The sequence below is a fragment of the Thunnus maccoyii genome, chromosome 19 (genome assembly GCF_910596095.1).
Source record: "Thunnus maccoyii chromosome 19, fThuMac1.1, whole genome shotgun sequence".
In the NCBI taxonomy this organism is placed as follows: Eukaryota; Metazoa; Chordata; class Actinopteri; order Scombriformes; family Scombridae; genus Thunnus; species Thunnus maccoyii.
In genome coordinates, this window is record NC_056551.1 from 29286499 (window position 1) to 29310295 (window position 23797).

At 33.6% G+C, this 23797-nt stretch overlaps 2 protein-coding genes across 2 annotated transcripts in view; one reads left to right on the plus strand and one right to left on the minus strand.

Moving 5' to 3' along the window:
* The window catches only part of LOC121886186 (NACHT, LRR and PYD domains-containing protein 12-like), a 281314-nt gene that overhangs the window by 79451 nt on the left and 178066 nt on the right, over window positions 1-23797 (minus strand). The window lies entirely within an intron of this gene.
* Window positions 580-20098, plus strand: LOC121885442 (polypyrimidine tract-binding protein 3-like). The gene is made up of 14 exons (XM_042394920.1): window positions 580-867; window positions 1940-2003; window positions 4790-4956; window positions 5594-5737; window positions 10286-10447; window positions 10556-10666; window positions 10882-11035; window positions 11672-11731; window positions 12340-12452; window positions 12545-12578; window positions 12828-12920; window positions 14702-14924; window positions 15030-15107; window positions 17338-20098. The coding sequence occupies exons 2-14, from the start codon at window positions 1979-1981 to the stop codon at window positions 17468-17470; spliced, it is 1497 nt and encodes a 498-aa protein (XP_042250854.1). The 5' UTR covers window positions 580-867; window positions 1940-1978; the 3' UTR covers window positions 17471-20098.

Here is a 23797-nt window from a genome sequence, read left to right on the forward strand (position 1 = left end):
TACTACTACTGTAGTACTACTAGTTACTACTACTGTAGTACTACTGTAGTAACTGTAGTAGTAACTGTACTACTACAGTTACTACTACTGTAGTACTACTGTAGTAACTGCAGAACTACAGTAGTACTTCTGTAGTAACTGTAGTACTTCTGTAGTAACTGTAGTACTACTGTAGTAACTCCAGTGCTACAGTAGTACCACAGTAGTACTTCTGTAGTAACTGTAGTACTAATGTAGTAACTGTAGTACTACTGTAGTAACTGCAGTACTACAGTAGTACCACAGTAGTACTTCTGTAGTAACAGTACTACTACTGTAGTAAACCATGTTAAGGAAAGAGCCGCCCAGCTAGTAGAGAGACGGCGTCCATCGTTACTTGAAGACATGAAGGTCAGTTTGCAACATTTCAAGACTGAAATATATTTTGTTTATTACACGTTTGTTTACTACATGATTCTTTATGTATTATTTCAGTTTAGATGTCTTCAGTTATATTATTGTTATTTTATATTTTCAGTTTATTTGAATGAATTAAATGAATTAATGTAATAAAACTAAATAAAATTCGTATTTGCCACATTTATTTTTTCATGAAATAAAAACTAAACGTCAGAATTCTGAAAAACAGATAAAACAAACACATGTTTGTGCGTTTCTCTTCGTGTAGGAACTGATTTATTGATTATTATCGATCGTTCCGTGATCCGAGGCGTGTCCGCGAGCCGCCATGTTCTCCCGTGACGTCACCAAACGGGAAGTGAGCTTGTTGTTCTGCTCCGTGGTCGCTGCGGTGCGGTGCGGGAGGCTCGCGGGCCAGCTCTTCCTCTGCGCTTCTTCCTCCTCTTCCTCCTCTTGGACCATGGACGGGTGAGCGCGGGAAACCCATCCCGAACCTTTCCCGAACATTCCCGCCGCTGCTTTTCCTCCCTCGCGTTTCCTTGGTGACTGAACCGCACCTGCGCGAGCCTCTGGCGTCGCCACCCCCACCCCCTCCTATTTGTTGTTGTTTACTTGTTTACCGGAGCGTTTTCCCGCCACAGAACGTTCTCTTATTTTCCCCGCGTCCCGTTTCCCGCTGCTCGCGCGCCGTTTGTTGCTCGTGTTTCGCTTTTTTCTGGTTTTGTTTTGGTTGCAAGTGTCGCGAGCGAAGAGTGACGATTCAGCGGCGGGATTTGATTGGCTGAAATCCCGCGATATCTGAGTGTACACAGTATACACACAGTACAGATTATTGATTACTTTCATTTTCTGTCAATTTGTCGGGTTTTAATGTCCAAATGTTCGTCACATGACCTGTTTAAACTCTTTACGTCACTTTAAACATCGTTAAACTGTCAGCATGTTATTATACTGTAGATATTACTATGAATGAATGTGTGTGAAACATTAATCTCTTTATTAATGATTCATATTAACTGCAGGTCTGAAGCCAGAAGACAAAAAGGTGAAACAGCTGATTAAATGTCTGTAAGAAGCAATTAACTATAATCAATCACCATCGATGATTATGAATCATTAATAAAGGGTTAAATGTTTCACATGTTCCAAGTCATCAGGTCTGTAGTTATATCTAATAAGTCATTAATGAAAATAATGAAAGTCTGCTGTTATAAATGTTAATAAATAGATTTTCTTCCTTCATGTTGATCGTGTGTCTCTGAGGTGAAAATCAAACTCGATAAGTTGAGTTTTTTTGTCTTTCGAAGCAGCATTTGAGCAGTTTGTACTGAGGCTGTAACGATTAGTCGATTAATCAATAAATCCATCAACAGAAAGTTATTCAGCAACAATTGATGTGATGATTTCATGCTTTTCTTCGTCATTGTCGTCACAGTGAACTGACTAACGTTCATTATTTTCTGATATTTAATTATTAATGGATAATGAAAACAATGGTAGTTTGTGCATGAAATGAATCCGACTCTTCTTCTCTCTGCAGGAATCAGAGTTTCCTTCCTCTCTCAGCTGCTGCGCGACCATGAGCACCTCCGACCTGTCGACAGGTAAACCTGCCTAACGGCTGCCGTGATGTCACTTCCTGCTCTGTGAAGAAGTAACCTGTTGTTTCAGTTAACAGATGTGTGTGATGGACCGCCGCCTTTAAGCTTCAGGCTGAGTCAACAAACACAAACAGTTCCTCTAACGCTGCCACGAGTTATCTTGACTCAGCATACAGGACGTAGTATAAACTCTAACTGTTACCCACTCGCCCAGCTGGACGATGGAAACTGTAAATCTAATAGATATATTGATAATATGATAATCTAACTGACCTCAGTGAGCTTATTATTGATTAATGTACGAGGGGCCGAATCCAACACTGACCTTCATCATGATTTACATTGTTTTATGTTATTTTAACGTGTATCAAAGACACACAGTAAATTTCCATCATGTCTGTTTTCTTCAGACGTTTAACCATCAACAGTGCATGCTGGGAAATCTGCTGTTATGCTGATCCTGTTTAGAAACGTAATTCAATGAGATGAGTGATCAGTTCATTCAACTCAACATTTCTCATAAACAGAGTTCAGAAACGCTGCTGAAATAAAAACTGACACTTAAGGTTGAATTAACGTGAGATTATTATTATTATTTATATAACTCCTTAAGTTAACTTTTTTAACATTTGCTAAGTATATTTTTAGCATAAGTATAATGCAGTGTAGTATGAGTATAAAGTCGTATAAGTATAATGTGGTATAGTAAAAGTATAATGTATTATAAGTATAATGTAGTGTAGTATAAGTGTAAAGTAGTATAAATATAATGTAATGTAGTATAAGTATAATGTAGTATATGTGTTATAAGTGTAATGTAGTATAATGTAGTATAATGTAGTATATGTAGTATAAGTATAATGTAGTATAATGTAGCATATGTATCATAAGTATAGTGTAGTATATGTATTATAAGTGTAATGTAGTATAATGTAGCATATGTATCATAAGTATAGTGTAGTATATGTATTATTAGTATAATTTAATGTTGTAAATGTAGTATAAGTATAATGTAATATATGTATTATAAGTATAATGTGGTATATGCATTATGAGTATAATGTAGTATATGTATTATAAGTGTAATGTAGTATAATGTTGTAAATGTATTATAAGTATAACGTAGTATAATGTAGTATATGCATTATGAGTATAATGTAGTATAATGTTGTAATTGTAGTATAAGTATAATGTAGTATAATGTTGTAAATGTATTATAAGTATAATGTAGTATAATGTTGTAAATGTAGTATAAGTATAAAGTAGTATAATGTTGTAAATTTAGTATTAGTATAATGTAGTATAATGTTGTAAATGTATTATAAGTATAATGTAGTATAATGTTGTATATGTAGTATAAGTATAAAGTAGTATAATGTTGTAAATTTAGTATTAGTATAATGTAGTATAATGTTGTAAATGTATTATAAGTATAATGTAGTATAATGTTGTATATGTAGTATAAGTATAAAGTAGTATAATGTTGTAAATGTATTATAAGTATAATGTAGTATAATGTTGTATATGTAGTATAAGTATAATGTAGTATAATGTTGTAAATGTAGTATAAGTATAATGTAGTATAATGTATTATATGTAGTATAAGTATAATGTAGTATAATGTTGTAAATGTAATATAAGTATAATGTAGTATAATGTTGTAAATGTATTATAAGTATAATGTAGTATAATGTTGTAAATGTATTATAAGTATAATGTAGTATAATGTTGTATATGTAGTATAAGTATAATGTAGTATAATGTTGTAAATGTAGTATAAGTATAATGTAGTATAATGTATTATATGTAGTATAAGTATAATGTAGTATAATGTTGTAAATGTAGTATAAGTATAATGTAGTATAATGTATTATATGTAGTATAAGTATAATGTAGTATAATGTTGTAAATGTAGTATAAGTATAATGTAGTATAATGTATTATTTGTAGTATAAGTATAATGTAGTATAATGTTGTAAATGTAATATAAGTATAATGTAGTATAATGTTGTATATGTATTATAAGTATAATGTAGTATAATGTTGTATATGTAGTATAAGTATAATGTAGTATAATGTTGTAAATGTAGTATAAGTATAATGTAGTATAATGTTGTAAATGTATTATAAGTATAATGTAGTATAATGTTGTATATGTAGTATAAGTATAATGTAGTATAATGTTGTAAATGTAGTATAAGTATAATGTAGTATAATGTATTATATGTAGTATAAGTATAATGTAGTATAATGTTGTAAATGTAATATAAGTATAATGTAGTATAATGTTGTATATGTATTATAAGTATAATGTAGTATAATGTTGTATATGTATTATAAGTATAATGTAGTATAATGTTGTAAATGTAATATAAGTATAATGTAGTATAATGTTGTATATGTATTATAAGTATAATGTAGTATAATGTTGTAAATGTAGTATAAGTATAATGTAGTATAATGTTGTAAATGTAGTATAAGTATAATGTAGTGTAATGTATTATATGTAGTATAAGTATAATGTAGTATAATGTTGTAAATGTAATATAAGTATAATGTAGTATAATGTAGTATATGTAGTATAAGTATAATGTAGTATAATGTTGTATATGTAGTATAAGTATAAAGTAATATAAGTATAATGTAATACGGGATTTCCCCTTTATGCAGATGTCAGTTTTTTTGTTAATAACGAGCTTGAACATATTTAAACTTGAAATATTTTACTATTTTAATAACTGAATCTTATTTCCTGTCTGACGTCCTGATGTGTGTCTGTGTTTCCACAGTGGATGGCACTGATAGGCTGTGTGTGTCTGAGCGCGCTCAGTGCGTCCCGTCTCGGGTCCTTCACCTGCGTCACCTTCCCCTTGACGTCTCTGAACAGGAAGTGCTCGCTCTGGCGCTTCCCTTCGGCCGAGTTAGCAAACTGATCACGCTGAAGCATAAAAACCAGGTGAGTGCTGATAGAGTTTGTAGACGTGAGTGGAGAAATATTCATCATCATCATCATCATCATCATCATCATCACATGTTCTTCATATGTTTCATAACAAACGCCAGATGAGTTCTTACACGTCCAAACGTCACCAGCAGAATACAGACTTCGTTATGACGTGCTCGTATTTATACAGACATAACATTATCAGATACAGACACGTTTCCATAGTAACTGTAAATTAGTAATTCCTCCATCCAAAAGTAATTATTTCAAACTTTCGGTCATTTTCAGAGCCAATCAGCCGGCGTCTCAACCTCCAAACACATCAGAAAACATGTCAGTCTGATCATGTGACTGCACATACTTTAAATATACAGTGTAATATATTCAAAATGTGTAAACAATAACTAAATAACTGTATGTTCACAGCTTTTATTTCTGTTACATCCTGGAGAAAAATACTCACTTCTATAAAAACTGCTGACATGACATTTCTGAAGATTAATTTTTCTGCATTTTAATCGTAAACTTTACAAGTTGTGTTTTATTGTTATTGATTATGTCTGTTAGTGATTATTAATGTTTTCATGTTTGTTCATTGAGTCTTTGTTTTGTAATAAAAACTCATAAAAACATCTTTTTGTGTTTTCAGGCTTTTGTAGAGATGGCGTCAGAGGAAGCGGCGGTTACCATGGTGAACTACTACACCTCAGCCACGCCCACCGTCAGGAACCAGCCAATCTTCATTCAGTACTCCACCCACCGCGAGCTGAAGACCGACAACCTGACCAATCAGGTGAGACCATTTTAATAAGTTTGACATCTGTTTTATTTTATTTTATTTTATGTGTTTGAAAACATTATAAATAACTAAATATTTTTATAAATTATACTAAATATTAGTATATTATATATGTATAATGTATAATGCAGTAAAAGTATAATTTAGTTTAACTATAATAATGTAGTATAAGTATAATGTAGTATAAGTATAATGTAGTATAAGTATAATTTAGTATAGCTATAATGTAGTATAGCTATAATGTAGTATAAGTATAATGTAGTATAAGTATAATTTAGTGTAGCTATAATGTAGTATAGCTATAATGTAGTATAAATATAATAGTATAACTATAATGTAGTATAAGTATAATTTAGTATAACTATAATGTAGTATAAGTGTCATTTAGTGTAACTATAATGTAGTATAAGTATAATTTAGTATAACTACAATGTAGTATAAATATAATTTAGTATAACTATAATGTAGTATAAGTATAATTTAGTATAACTATAATGTAGCATAAGTATAATTTAGTATAATTATAATGTAGTATAAGTATAATTTAGTATAACTATAATGTAGTATAAGTGTAATTTAGTATAATTATAATGTAGTATAAGTATAATTTAGTGTAACTATAATGTAGTATAAGTATAATTTAGTATAACTATAATGTAGTATAAGTATAATTTAGTGTAACTATAATGTAGTATAAGTATAATTTAGTATAACTATAATGTAGTATAAGTGTAATTTAGTATAACTATAATGTAGTATAAGTATAATTTAGTGTAACTATAATGTAGTATAAGTATAATTTAGTATAATTATAATGTAGTATAAGTATAATTTAGTGTAACTATAATGTAGTATAAGTATCATTTAGTATAACTATAATGTAGTATAAGTATAATTTAGTGTAACTATAATGTAGTATAAGTATAATTTAGTGTAACTATAATGTAGTATAACTATGATGTAGTATAAATATAATTTAGCATAACTATAATGTAGAATAAGTATAATTTAGTGTAACTATAATGTAGTATAACTATGATGTAGTATAAATATAATTTAGCATAACTATAATGTAGTATAAATATAATTTAGTATAACTATAATGTAGTATAAGTATAATTTAGTATAGCTATAATGTAGTATAAGTATAATTTAGTTTAACTATAATGTAGTATAACTATAATGTAGTATAAATATAATTTAGTATAACTATAATGTAGTATAAGTATAATTTAGTATAACTATAATGTAGTATAAGTATAATTTAGTTTAACTATAATGTAGTATAACTATAATGTAGTATAAATATAATTTAGTATAGCTATAATGTAGTATAAGTATAATTTAGTATAACTATAATGTAGTATAAGTATAATTTAGTTTAACTATAATGTAGTATAACTATAATGTAGTATAAATATAATTTAGTATAACTATAATGTAGTATAAGTATAATTTCGTGTAACTATAATGTAGTATAACTATGATGTAGTATAAATATAATTTAGCATAACTATAATGTAGAATAAGTATAATTTAGTTTAACTATAATGTAGTATAAGTATAATTTAGTGTAACTATAATGTAGTATAACTATGATGTAGTATAAATATAATTTAGCATAACTATAATGTAGAATAAGTATAATTTAGTGTAACTATAATGTAGTATAACTATGATGTAGTATAAATATAATTTAGCATAACTATAATGTAGTATAAATATAATTTAGTATAACTATAATGTAGTATAAGTATAATTTAGTATAGCTATAATGTAGTATAAGTATAATTTAGTTTAACTATAATGTAGTATAACTATAATGTAGTATAAATATAATTTAGTATAACTATAATGTAGTATAAGTATAATTTAGTATAACTATAATGTAGTATAAGTATAATTTAGTTTAACTATAATGTAGTATAACTATAATGTAGTATAAATATAATTTAGTATAGCTATAATGTAGTATAAGTATAATTTAGTATAACTATAATGTAGTATAAGTATAATTTAGTTTAACTATAATGTAGTATAACTATAATGTAGTATAAATATAATTTAGTATAACTATAATGTAGTATAAGTATAATTTCGTGTAACTATAATGTAGTATAACTATGATGTAGTATAAATATAATTTAGCATAACTATAATGTAGAATAAGTATAATTTAGTTTAACTATAATGTAGTATAAATATAATTTAGTATAGATATAATGTAGTATAAGTATAATTTAGTGTAACTATAATGTAGTATAAGTATAATTTCGTGTAACTATAATGTAGTATAAGTATAATTTAGTATAACTATAATGTAGTATAAGTATAATTTAGTATAACTATAATGTAGTATAAGTATAATGTAGTATAAGTATAATTTAGTATAAGTATAATTTAGTTTAACTATAATGTAGTATAAATATAATTTAGTATAACTATAATGTAGTATAAGTATAATTTAGTGTAACTATAATGTAGTATAACTATGATGTAGTATAAATATAATTTAGCATAACTATAATGTAGAATAAGTATAATTTAGTTTAACTATAATGTAGTATAGATATAATTTAGTATAGATATAATGTAGTATAAGTATAATTTAGTGTAACTATAATGTAGTATAAGTATAATTTAGTATAACTATGATGTAGTATAAGTATAATTTAGTGTAACTATAATTTAGTATAAGTATAATTTAGTTTAACTATAATGTAGTATAAATATAATTTAGTGTAACTATAATGTAGTATAAGTATAATTTAGTATAACTATGATGTAGTATAAGTATAATTTAGTGTAACTATAATGTAGTATAAGTATAATTTAGTATAACTATAATGTAGTATAAGTATAATTTAGTATAAGTATAATTTAGTTTAACTATAATGTAGTATAAATATAATTTAGTATAACTATAATGTAGTATAAGTATAATTTAGTTTAACTATAATGTAGTATAACTATAATGTAGTATAAATATAATTTAGTATAACTATAATGTAGTATAAGTATAATTTCGTGTAACTATAATGTAGTATAACTATGATGTAGTATAAATATAATTTAGCATAACTATAATGTAGAATAAGTATAATTTAGTTTAACTATAATGTAGTATAAATATAATTTAGTATAGCTATAATGTAGTATAAGTATAATTTAGTGTAACTATAGTGTAGTATAAGTATAATTTAGTATAACTATGATGTAGTATAAGTATAATATAGTATAACTATAATGTAGTATAAGTATAATTTAGTATAGCTATAATGTAGTATAACTATAATGTAGTATAAGTATAATTTAGTATAAGTATAATTTAGTTTAACTATAATGTAGTATAACTATAATGTAGTATAAATATAATTTAGTATAACTATAATGTAGTATAAGTATAATTTTGTGTAACTATAATGTAGTATAAGTGTCATTTAGTATAAGTATAATTTAGTGTAACTATAATGTAGTATAAGTATAATTTAGTGTAACTATAATGTAGTATAAGTATAATTTAGTGTAACTATAATGTAGTATAAGTATAATTTAGTATAACTATAATGTAGTATAAGTATAATTTAGGATAAGTATAATTTAGTATAAATATAATGTAGTATAAGTATAATTTAGTGTAACTATAATGTAGTATAAGTATAATTTAGTATAACTATAATGTAGTATAAGTATAATTTAGGATAAGTATAATTTAGTATAACTATAATGTAGTATAAGTATAATTTAGTATAACTATAATGTAGTATAAGTATAATTTAGTATAAATATAATGTAGTATAAGTATAATGTAGTATAAGTATAATGTAGTATAAGTATAATGTAGTATTAGTATAATGTAGTATAAATATAATGTAGTATAAGTATTATGTAGTATTAGTATAATGTAGTATAAATATAATGTAGTATAACTATGATGTAGTATAAATATAATGTAGTATAAGTATAATGTAGTATTAGTATAATATAGTATAAATATAATGTAGTATAAGTATAATGTAGTATAAGTATAATGTAGTATAAATATAAAGTAGTATAAGTATAATGTAGTATAAGTATAATGTAGTATAAATATAATGTAGTATAAATATAATGTAGTATAAGTATAATGTAGTATAAGTATAATGTAGTATAAATATAATGTAGTATAAATATAATGTAGTATAAGTATAATGTAGTATAAGTATAATGTAGTATAAATATAATGTAGTATAAGTATAATGTAGTATAAGTATAATGTAGTATAAATATAATGTAGTATAAGTATAATGTAGTATAAGTATAATGTAGTATAAATATAATGTAGTATAAATATAATGTAGTATAAGTATAATGTAGTATAAATATAATGTAGTATAAGTATAATGTAGTATAAGTGTAATTTAGTATAGTATTAGTATATAAATACAATGTTTTTATGTCATTAAATGAAACTTAATGGAGTTTTAGAATTGTTCTAATTGCATTCTGTATTTAATTACTGTAACGTGTAATCGTTGTTGTAAATAATGTGTTTGTTGACAGAGAGCTCAGGTGGCACTGCAGGCCATCAGCGCAGCAGCAGTGCATTCTGGGAACATGGCGTCTGGAGGAGAGGGGCGGGGCTTCGCTCCCGGTCAGAGTCCCGTCCTGAGAATCATCGTGGAGAATTTATTTTACCCCGTGACCCTGGAGGTCCTGCAGCAGGTCAGTCACTGTTATTATTATTATTATTATTATCATTATTATTATTAGTATATTGTTATTATATTATTGTTGTTGTTGTTGTTGTTGTTGTTATCTGCGTGTTTGTAGATCTTCAGTAAGTTCGGCTCGGTGTTGAAGATCATCACCTTCACCAGAAACAATCAGTTTCAGGCTCTGCTGCAGTTCAGTGACACCGTGCACGCTCAGCACGCCAAGGCTGTGAGTCACGTGCACGCTCACACACACACACACACACACACACACACACAAAGCAGTCTGACAGTAACAGAAGCTGATGATGATCATTGATAATTGATTTATTGATTGATTGGGACAGTTAATTAAAGATGCACCAGAGTCAGCTCACACACAGAGCACACATCACATACACCCACGATGATGATGAAGATGATGAAGGTGACGGTGTGTTGCAGGCTCTGGACGGTCAGAACATCTACAACGGCTGCTGCACGCTGCGGATCGACTTCTCCAAACTGAGCGCGCTCAACGTGAAGTACAACAACGACAAGAGCCGAGACTTCACCAGAGCCGACCTGCCGACGGGAGAGCTGGAGCCCGCCGCCTTCGGTACGCCACCGCCGCGTTTACAGACGACCACAGAACCCGTTCATCACCTCAGCACATACCAGCAACATACTCTAACACACTAAATACACGGTACTGTAGTACAAGTACTCACAGTATGAAGTACTGCAGCTGTAGCTCTGCACACAGGTAAACATCATCCACCTGTACAGCAGCCGACCAATCACAGCACAGCACTGTGTTCACTATGTGTGTCTGTGTGTGTGTGCGTGTCTGTGTTTACCCTGTGTGTGTGTGTGTGTGTGTTTACTGTGTGTGTGTGTTTACCCTGTGTGTGTGTGTGTTTACTGTGTGTGTGTGTGTGTTTACTGTGTGTGTGTGTGTGTGTGTGTGTGTGTGTGTTTACTCTGTGTGTGTGTGTGTGTTTACTGTGTGTGTGTGTGTGTGTGTGTGTGTGTGTGTGTGTGTGTGTTTACTCTGTGTGTGTGTGTGTTTACTCTGTGTGTGTGTGTGTGTGTGTGTGTGTTTACTGTGTGTGTGTGTGTGTGTGTGTGTTTACTCTGTGTGTGTGTGTGTGTGTGTGTGTGTGTTTACTCTGTGTGTGTGTGTGTGTGTGTGTGTTTACTCTGTGTGTGTGTGTGTGTGTGTGTGTTTACTCTGTGTGTGTGTGTGTTACAGGTGTAGCCCTCCCTCCATACGGAGCAGCAGCTTTCCCGCCCTCCTTCCACCAGCACACAGGTGAGACTCTCTGTGGACGTCCATGTTATGAACTCTTCTTCTTCTTCTTCTTCTTCTTCTTCTTCTTTCTTTCTTTCTTCTTCTTCTTCTTCTTCTTCTTTCTTTCTTTCTTCTTCTCCTTGTTCTTCTTCTTTCTTCTTCTTCTTCTTCTTTCTTCTTCTTCTTTCTTTCTTTCTTCTTCTCCTTGTTCTTCTTCTTCTTCTCCTTGTTCTTCTTCTTCTTCTTCTTCTCCTTGTTCTTGTTCTTCTTCTTCTTCTCCTTGTTCTTCTTCTTCTTCTTCTTCTTCTTCTTCTGCCATAACATTCCATGTTAAACCAGCAGCTTCAGGATGACGTCAGCTGCTCAGTGAGACTCAGTGAGGATCTCATAAAACAATAATATAATATCACCCATCATGTCCGGTCTGTTGTTAAAGGATCATTCTGGATATTTTCCAAACCAACCATGAGCTGATCTTTGACCTCTGACACAATCACTTCTTCTTCTGTCTCCTTTAAAAACGCAGCAGCTCATCAGCGTGTTTACCCTGTGTGTGTGTGTGTGTTTGTGTGTGTGTTTGTGTGTGTGTGTGTGTGTGTGTGTGTGTGTGCGTGCGTGCGTGCGTGCAGGTATGTCGATGGCGGCCGTCCCCGGCTCGTTGGTGTCTCCCCCTCGTGTCTCGCTGCAGGTGGCGCCCCCCGCCGGCCACTCCGTGCTGCTGGTGTCCAACCTGAACCCCGAGGTCAGAGGTCACACTCACAGTCACACACAGTAGCCGACCAATCAGAGCGCCGCAGCCTCAGATAACTTTATTAACACTGTTTGTCTCCGCAGAGCGTGTCGCCTCACTGCCTCTTCATCCTGTTCGGTGAGAAACTCTTCATCAAACATTCAGAGAACGTTTTCAACACAAACGCTAAATAAAACAAATAAATAAGCGATCGACTGTTTCTCTGCCTGAACTTTGTTTCTGACCTTGTAGAAACTAAAATATGAACAATACAAAGACATTTATATGATTTATTTGTTTTTTGGTGTTGTGGTTTCTGAACATCAGTAACATTAATGTGCTGAGTGGTTTTAACTCCGCTGTGTTTGTGTGTTTGTGTGTTTTCAGGTGTTTACGGGGACGTTCAGCGAGTGAAAATCCTCTTCAACAAACAGGAAAACGCTCTGGTTCAGATGAGCGACGCCACGCAGGCTCAACTCGGTCCGACTCACGTTACCTTCACGTCATCCCGACACTAAACTACATCTAAAACACATAATATGATCTGTTAAACATCACAACAACAAAGTCCTTATTTGTGGAATAATAATAATTATTATTATTATTATTATTATTATTATTATTATTATTATTATTGTAATTATTATTATAATTATTATTGTAATAATAATAATAATTATTATTATTATTATTATTATTATTATTATTATTCTAATGATTATTATTATTATTATTATTATTATTATTATTAAATCACTCGCAGGACAGAAAACATGAAGAACAAGATGTTTTAGAGTTTTTAAAAACGTTTTACAGGTTTTCATATAATATTAAATTTATCCAGTTTGTGTTTATTTTATTCAAACTGTTTTTCTTCATCGCGACACTTTAGAAACTAATTTAAAATAAAACCTTCAGAGCTGCAACGATCAGTCCATCAATCGATCAGTTAATCGCCAACGTTCTGGAAATCAATTGATTGTTTTTTAGTTTTTAAGAATTAAAAAGTCCAAAATTCTCTGATTTCAGTTTCTTAAATGTGAATATTTCCTGGTTTCTTTAGTCTCTACAACAGTAAACTGAATCTCTTCTGATCCACATGTTTCACAGTTTTCTGACGTTTTACGGACGAAACAACTAATCGATTAATGAACGGAAAATAATCAGCAGATTAATCGATAATGAAAATAATCTTTAGTTGCAGCTCTAGTGACAAAAACAAGTATCGTTATATATCACAGTACTTTACATGTTACATACATGTTGCACGTTACAAGTACTGCAACGAGCCGACGTGACACGTGACGTTTTAATTTTCACGTAAACGTTACGATACTCGTAACGTGTAACAAGAATAAAGTTACAGGTATTTAACATGTTACAATACATGAACTGATCCGTAATTACACACGTTGTAACATGTATAGAAGTACGTAACGTACATATGTAACATGATACTGAGGTATAGATACATGTTTGTAACATGTTACAATACTTATGATTACACATGTAACACGTGATGTAACTTATCTACGAGTATGTGACAGATGTCGTACATACGTGTGACACACGTTACCGTACATGTGTGTTTATGGACCAAACAACTAATTAATTTAATCAGCAGATTAATCAATAATGAAAATAATCATTAGTTGCAGCTCTAAACAACTTTTTAAATAGTTTAAACATGAAAATGTAAAAATAAGTCATGAAAGTATCTTTTTTTCCTCCTTAAATTAAAAAAAAAGTTTTAACATTTTTAAATAATAATAATGTTGTTGTTTTTTTTTGGTTTCATTTTAATATTTTTGTTTTTTTAAACAATTATTTCTAAAATTTAATATAAAGAAAAACATTTTCTTAATTATATATTTAATTAACATGTACATTTTGTTATTTTGCCGATGCTTTTATATTTATTATATTTATTATTTTTATATTTATATTTATATTTATTATATTTATTATATTTATTATTTTTATTATATTTATTTGTATTATATATTTTTTTTATTATATTTATTTGTATTATATTTATTATTTTTTATTATTTTTATTATATTTATATTTATTATATTTATTATATTTATATTTATTATTTTATTATATTTATTTATTATTTTATTATTTTTATTATATTTATATTTATTTAGATTATATAAACAGAATAATTATGTTTTCTGTCATTTAAAAACATTTTTTAATTTTCTTTTTTATGATTTCTTCAAAAAATAATAACTTTGTCGATGTTTTCCTTCCAGCGATGAGTCACCTGAACGGCCAACGTCTCCATGGAAACGTGATCCGGGTGACGCTGTCCAAGCACCCGGTGGTACAGCTGCCTCGCGGGGGGGCGGGGCAAGAAGAGCAGGCGCTGACCCGCGACTTCTCAGGCTCCGCCCTCCACCGCTTCAAAAAACCCGGATCCAAAAACTTTAACAACATCTTCCCGCCGTCGGCGACGCTGCACCTCTCCAACATCCCGTAATATCCTCTCGTTTCATGCTCGCTGTCGCACAGTTGTTTTTTTTTTTGCTTCGTGTGTTTGCAGCTCGACGTGATTCTGATTGTGTTCTTGTCGTGTCGCAGCTCGTCGGTCAGCGAGGACGTGTTGAAGGATTTATTTTCCTCCGCCGGGTTCACAGTCAAAGCCTTCAAGTTTTTCCAGTGAGTACCAACTAACTTACTCAATAAAACGTTATTTACATGCAAAATATTTACATATTATTATATATCTGTGCATCTTAAAGGCCTCAAATATGTTCAGAATATGAAAATTGACACATGAAATCCAAAATGGCTGACTTCCTGTCAGGTGAAAACATTTCATTCATATGTCTGATATCCAGAATGATGATCAATGATCCCACTGAAGCTCATAAACATCAGAACTCTGTTATTTTCACCAGATCTGAATAAAACAGCAGCAGAAACAAACCTGGAGATCAAAGATATAACATATAATGTAATGAGGGTGTGTTTTGGCGTATGTGTGTGTGTGTGTGTGTGTGTGTGCACGTGTACTGAAGCAGACTTGTGTTCGGTCGACTCGTTATTAAAGACATGATATTTGAAATTCTTGAGAGAAGTGGACTGAAATGCAGTTTGAATATAACTGATATATGACATCATCACAGGTCAGACTCTGGAGGTTCCTGTGATGATGAGAAAGTACAAAAACTCTGTAGTGACATGCATTGATGTTACATGAATGCATACAGATGGAGAGGAGGAGGAGGAGAGAGGAGCTCAGTGCATCATGGGAAGTCCCCCAGCAGTCTAGGCCTATAGCAGCATAACTAAGGGCTGATCCAAGGCGAGCCTGGTCGGCCCTAACTATAAGCTTTATCAAAAAGGAAAGTTTTAAGCCTACTCTTAAACATAGAGAGGGTGTCTGCACCCCGGACTGAATCTGGTAGATGGTTCCATAGAAGAGGAGCCTGATAGCTGAAGGCTCTGCCTCCCATTCTACTTTTAAAGACTGTAGGGACCACCAGTAAGCCTGCATACTGGGAGCTCAGTGTTCTAGTGGGATAATACGGTACTATGAGCTCTTCAAGATATGATGGTGCCTGACCATTAAGGGCTTTGTAGGTGAGGAGAAGGATTTTAAATTCTATTCTAGATTTTACAGGAAGCCAATGCAGCGAAGCTAAAATGGGAGAAATGTGGTCTCTTTTTCTAGTTTTAGTCAGAACACGTGCAGCTGCATTCTGGACCAGCTGGAGAGTCTTTAGAGACTTGTTAGGGCAGCCTGATAATAAGGAATTGCAATAATCCAGCCTAGAAGTAACAAATGCGTGAACTAGTTTTGAACGACTGTTGCTGAACATAAATACAGGTGTGACGTGTGAGCAGCTGCTGCTTCAGAAAGTGTTTTTTTCCTCATTTCAGATGTTTCTTTTATCGTCTCGATGTGACTGAACAGAAACTCAGGACGATCCCACACGTTTATAATACAATCAGTCAATTAATCAATTAGTCAATCATCAGAAAGTTGTTTCGGTCATTCAAGAATAAAAAGCTAAATATTTGATGGTTTCAGCCTCGGAAAGAGAAGATTTTCTGTTTTTCCTTTTGATATGTGACAGTTAATTGAATATCTGAACATTCAGACCGTTACTCAGACAGATCAATACGTCTCTTTGTTTCTGTCACGTTCAGAAACGTTCTGTCTGTGAGAATACTACAATACCCATGATCCTTGGCTGCTGCCAGTCAGAGGTGTGAATCAGGAGGGTAATCAATTCATCACTGATGTTGTAAACAAACCGAGTCACCATGGATACTGAATTCACTCAAAGTGGCCCAGAAATGAAAAATAAACTGAATCTTTAGCTTCTGCTCACCGTTAAGCTCTGTGATTGGCTGTTTCATGCTGAAATGCACCTTGGGAGTCGACTTCTACCCTGAAGTCTTTATGTCCGCTGTCTCGTAAGAACCAGATGTTTTCTAACACAGCTGTTCATGTTTTGTTCTGATGATTCAACAGGAGAGTTTCATGTCGATTCAAACTGTAGAAGAGAGAACTGAGAGTCTCTGACGTCGTCTGTTGGGGGAAATAAAGTACAATGAAATATCTCCTCCCGCTTCACAGCTCTACGTCAGTCCCTCCAGGAAAATGTGGTTTTGCGATCACAATAATTAAAACAAATTAAATAAATTAAATACCCAAATTCCTGCAACTTTACCACAAAAAGAGCTCAAAAAGCATCGCAAATTGTTTTGCAATTTATGAGAAAAGCTGCTGCAAAATCAAACATTTTTTAGCGGTTTATGTCCTGCAGCTGAAGTTAGTTTTCATTAAGATGAATGTTGGACAGGAAAGATGCTGACTGAACTGTTCTCTCTTCCTTTCTCCCTGTGTTTGATGATGTCACTTCCTCTGATGTCACAGGAAGGACAGGAAGATGGCGCTGATGCAGCTGGCGTCGGTGGAGGAAGCTATCGAGGCTTTGATCGCTCTGCACGACCAGCAGCTGGACCACAACCAGCACCTCAGAGTGTCCTTCTCCAAGTCCACCATCTGACCCTTGACCACCGATTGTCCTTCTCCAAGTCCAATATCTGACCTTTGACATCCGAGTGTCCTTCTCCAAGTCCACCATCTGACTTTTAACCTCCAAGTGTCCTCCAAATGCACCATCTGACCTTTGACATCCGAGTGTCCTTTTCCAAGTCCACCATTCAACCCCTGACCTCCGAGTGTCCTTCTCCAAGTGCACCATCTGACCCCTGACCTCCGAGTGTCCTTCTCCAAGTGCACTATCTGACCCCTGACCTCCGAGTGTCCTTCTCCAAGTGCACTATCTGACCCCTGACCTTCGAGTGTCCTCCAAGTGCACCATCTGACCCCTGACCTCCGAGTGTCCTTTTCCAAGTCCACCATTCAACCCCTGACCTCCGAGTGTCCTTCTCCAAGTGCACCATCTGACCCCTGACCTCCGAGTGTCCTTCTCCAAGTGCACTATCTGACCCCTGACCTTCGAGTGTCCTTCTCCAAGTGCACCATCTGACCCCTGACCGCCGAGTGTCCTTCGCCAAGTGTACCATCTGACCCCTGACCTCCGAGTGTCCTTCTCCAAGTGCACCATTCGACCTTTGACCTCCGAGTGTCCTCAAAGTCCACCATCTGACCTTTGGCCTCTGACTGTCCTTCTACAAAGTACACCGTTTGACCTTTGCCCTCTGAGTGTCCTTCTCCGAGTCCACTATTCGACCCCTGATCTTCGAGTGTCCTTCTGCAAGTTCACCATCTGACCCCTGACCTCTGAGTGTCCTTCTCCAAATACACCATCTGACCCCTGACCTCCGAGTGTCCTCCTCCAAATACTCCATCTGACCCCTGACCTCCGAGTGTCCTTCTCCAAGTCCACTGGCTGACCCTTGACCCCAGCAAAGGGTCAACTGACCCCTGCAGGTCGGCCGAGGCCCCAGACTGTCAGCAGTGTTAGCTTCAAGTTTAACTAGCCGTTAGCGTTGCTGGGAATCCACACAGGAAGTGAGACGTGAGCGGGGCGTGAGCGTTCTATCCGTTCAGTCCACACCGACTCCGACCTGCGTTCAGCGTCTCTGTCGTCTGTCGGCAGTAGCTGCTGACCAGCGGCCGGACAAACTGCCTTAACAGTTCGCATGTTGGCTCCACGAGAAGAAACCCAGTGTTTGTATTTATTGATTCATTGATTTTATTTCCCGCCGTACTGAGTGAATCTGCCTGCAGTGAAACAGGCAGATTGGATGCTGATCAATCAATATAGATACGGTTAATAAGTTCAACACACACACACACACATATGTATATATATATATATGTGTGTGTGTGTGTGTGTGTGTACAGCAGGATCAAACAGACTTGGAGCACAGAAGCTCGGAGTCAGTGTGGATCAATACATTTGATAAAAAAGGTGTTTCTGTTCCGCGAGGCGCGCGAGTGAGAGACGTCAAAAACACTTCTAAAAAGGCTTTTTATGTGGATTAGCTGTTAGCCTTTAAACTTTGAGTTTCGTCAGTTATTTTCCTTAGTTTTTTATTTTAAACAGCTATCAGCCTGCTAGCTTTTGGTTTAGCTTAGCATTAGCATGTTAGTTTAGAGTTTAATCAGTAATTGGACACAGGAAAGATGCCGTGCTTACGATTCACAAGGATTAACGTCATCAATCAACTCGAGCTTCTATTTTAAAAGGTATTAATTAGCCTGTTAGCTTCAACACAGATACACAGATGTAATAGAAATCAGTTGTAGGAGTTCCTCAGATGTAATTATGACTTAGATGTTGATTTAAATGACAATTACAAGGCAGAAATGGTGATTTACAATAAGTCTGATATGGCACGACATGACAATGACACAGCATTATCCTGTTAGCTTCGACTTTAGCCACACTAGCTATTAGTATTTTAGCTCCAAGCTAAGCTATGTATTAGCTGGATTATTAGAACGTTACTTTGTTCAGACAGTGGAAACAACACTCGGCTGCTTGTAAGCTACAACAAAGCCGCAGCAAACTGGTGACAAAATGGCGGCAGAGCTCCATCGCTGACAGTTAAACTGAAATAAAACCCAGTATTAACACTAATCAGTGTATTTATGAGCAGATTAACTAAGTTTACTTTCCTGCGGCTGAACGTCACTGACCAGTCACGTGTTTGTGTTTCTGCATTTACCGACACTTGTTTCTAATACAGCGGTGGAAGAAGTACTTTACTGCAGTAAAAGTACCGATACAGCAAAGTAAAAATACTCCATTACTAGTAAAAGTCCTGCATGAGAGATTCTACCACAGTAAAAGTATTATGAGCTTGATGTAGTTAGTAAAAGAACTTGTTTTGCAGAGCGTTGGGCTGTGACTGACGTATTAAACTCTTTCCATGAAGTTCATTATTAATACTGATGAATCGCTGCAGAGATCGACTGTTAGATGATCGTTTGTGTCGGAACAAAGAAAAAACAAAATTAAATTTCCAGGTTTTCCTGTTTGGGTTTAATTTATTTGAAACAAAGTTTAGAGGAGCGAACGACTCACGAACATCTGAAACATGACGAGGAGACAAAACATCTGTTATGCAGCTCAACGTAGAAGCTTCTTTCAAATTAAAAGTCTTTTTATCTGAAAAGTAACTAAAGCTGTCAAATAACTGTAGTGGAGTAGAAGTATAAAGTAGCATCACATGGAAATACTCAAGTAAAGTACAAGAACCTCTTCAGTACAGAACTTGAGTAAATGTACTTCGTTACTTTTCAGCACTTTTACAAACCTCGACGGTCATTTAGAGAAAATAACTGATATTTATGTCACATTATTGATCAGAGACATTATTCATCATTCAGCATCAACAGTGTATAAATAACTAATGCTACGCTAATGCTAAGTCACTGCTATCAGGCTAATAGCTAGCTTAAGTTAGAGCTAACCCTTTTTTGTAGCTCGTTAGCATCAGTGCTGAGGTTTTGGGGCCTCTGACCTCTGAACCCCTTGTTTTCCCTCCTGACCTTTGACCTTTGGATCTGACTCGCCAAACAGACTTCAGGGCTTCTGATTGGCCCACAGTCGGAAACAAATGGACCAATGGGAGGACCCCGATGACCAACGAGCACCAACGAGCTTTTCTGTGCCTACACGAACCCTGGATGTGTTTAAAGATGGCGTCCGTTCTTTTTTCCCGCCGCGGTACGGCGCCGCGTCGGCTACAAACACTGACGTCACACTGACGGCTGACGTCACAGCGAGGGGTCATCGCCATGGTTACAAAGGTTACAGAGCACATTCCTGAGCAGACTGAGCACCCAAGTAGTGATGCATTGTGGGTAGTGGAGTCCAATGAGGAGTTTTGTTTTGTCTGATTGTTGAATAAAGTTGATGCACAAAAAAAAAAATAAAATAAAATCCGGCAAATTTGAAGAAAAGCTGAAAATCCCAAATAATCAGAAATTAGATGTTGATCATTTTATAATCAAAGTTACACAAAACGGATGAAAATTTGGTCTAAAATTATTTAATTTTCGTTGTAACTTTTAGCAAAAATCAAAATAATCTGTTTGAATGTTTTTATTATTTCTTTGTTTGATTTTAATAGATTTTTTCCTTTTTTTTCATCATTTAAAACTTTTTTTCATGAAAAATCTGAAGAAAACTTCCGTGTTGTTATTTTTTGAATGTTCAGTGACGTGCCTCACACGCTGCCGTCTGATTGGCTGAATACTTTGTTTTGTTTTTTTGAGTATTTTTTTTTCTGGCTGCGATCTCGACAAACTTCTTCTGTGCCTTATTTCTCTGAATTATTCTGCTGGTTTTTTGATTTTTTTTTTTAACGTGGTGTTTGGGTGGCGGGTCGGGAGTTTATCTGACTTTGGATTTTTTGTAGACTTTTTTCACTTAGTTGGAATAATGGTTTTAATGGTTTTAATGGTTTTATTTACTGTCGTACTGTCGGTCGACTCTTTGGGAGGGTTTTTTAATCATGAATGTATTTATACTGTAAACAACAAACAGGTAATGCTTTGGACGTCCCGCCCACCTGTCGTACCTGCGCGTGTGTATTTATATGTGTGTGTATATATATTTACGTGTATGTGTGTGTGTATCAAGCTGAGCAGTGATTGGTTGATCTTCAAATGTCCCACCCTTTTTTTTCTATTAAAAACATATTTAATTCAAATTCAGTTTGTTTTTTTTTCTGTTGAATTAATTTTATTTTAATTAGATGTTTTATTTTGACAACAGGAAACAAGCCACAAAAAAACAGGAAGCTGCAGATTCCCAGTTTGCCTTCTGACCTCTGACCTCCGACCTCTCTACATCAGCTGATCATTTACACAGTGACGTCCTCCAGGTCGCAGTTTACCGTCGTTAAAATATAATTATTTCACTTCCTGTAGACGTGTTTGTGTTCAGATTTGTTTTTTGGTTAATAAGTCGCAGTAGAACAATTATTTCTTAAATTTCCACAAACGTTTAATAAAATTCTGTGACTTTAACACCTTGAGAAGAGAAACATGCAGAGCGGAGTCGAGACGAGCCAAAGTGTGCGTGCCTTTTAATCGGACCGAGTCATTCCCCTATTATGACATCACTTCCTGTTTAAATGGCTTTCCAAACTGTCTGTTTCCTGGTTACAAGAAGTCGTTACGACTTCCAAACATGTTACATTCATGTACGTCACGTCTCTGTAACGCATAACAACACGTAACAGTTCCTGTAACATGTTTGTGAACGAGTAAAACGACACGTATGTACAGTTACACGCGTGTTTTCACGTCTTCACATGTGATCAGTCACACGTTACGTCGCAGAACTTCATAATTACAAATAATAATTTAAACAATTTCAACAAAACATGTTGAAAATGTTTCAAAACAAGTGAAACTACATCTGTAACACGTCAAACCAGTAACGTGCGACACGCTTCTACGTTACGATACTCGTAACGTTACTGTAACAGTGTCGTAACGTCACGATATTTCAGATTTGTATTGTAACGTTACGAGTGGCGAGTAGTAACTTACACGTACTGCTGCGTAACGTTATAACACTGTTACATTCTTGTATGTAACAAAGTAACAATACTTGTGTCATATCACAGGTGCGATACTTTACACGACACATGTACGGTAACGTTTGTCACACGTATGTACGACATCTGTCACATACTCGTAGATAAGTTACATCACGTGTTACATGTGTAATCATAAGTATTGTAACATGTTACAAACATGTATCTATACCTTAGTATCATGTTACATATGTACGTTACGTACTTCTATACATGTTACAACGTGTGTAATTACGGATCAGTTCGTGTGTTGTAACATGTTAAATACCTGTAACTTTATTCATGTTACACGTTACGAGTATCGTAATGTTTACGTGAAAATTAAAACGTTACGTCGAGCTTTCGGAACGTTGCAGTACTTGTAACGTGCAACATGTATGTAACATGTAAAGTACTGTAATATATAACGATACTTGTTTTTGTCACTAGAACTGCAACTAAAGATTATTTTCATTATCGATTAATCTGCTGATTATTTTCTCCGTTAATCGATTAGTTGTTTCGTCCGTAAAACGTCAGAAAACGGTGAAAAATGTGGATCAGAAGAGATTCAGTTTACTGTCGTAGAGACTAAAGAAACCAGGAAATATTCACATTTAAGAAACTGAAATCAGAGAAAAACGAGTCAAAACGATTAATTGATTATCAAACTAGTCGGCGACTAATCGACTAATCGTTGCAGATTTAACTGTAACGTGTGAAGACGTGAAAACACTTGAAACGACTATAAAATATATTTTCTAAAAATAGTTTGAAGTATCTGGAAGCAGTTCAGAAATATTCAGTTGTAAATATTTAAGAAGCTTTGATGAGATCTGGGAGTGAAGCTGTTCCTGTGACCTTTGACCTTTGACCTTTGACTGCATGAAACTGATTCTTTCTACAGACAAACATCAACACAAACTGTTTTCTACCTGAATGTATCTTGTTTTTTACGCTGATGAATGTGAAGTGATGCATTGTGGGAGCAGGTGGGATCATTAATATTATTATTATTATTATTATTATTATTATATAAATATTTTTCATATTGCAGCGTCCGGAGAAACAAACGTTTATTTATTGTGAGAGTGTGACAGGAAGTTGTAGCATGAATCACTGAATAAACAAACCATCTGACAACCAATGGCTGTGCTCCGTTCATGTAAGCTCCGCCCTCAAAAACAAACCACTCCTACACATTCAAAAATCCGCTTTGAAAGGATAAAACTTTATTGTTCCTGTGTGTTGACACAATCCTCAACTGTGATTGGCCGGTTCGCAGACTACAGCAGATAATTGTAATTTTTAAAAAAACAACAACAACA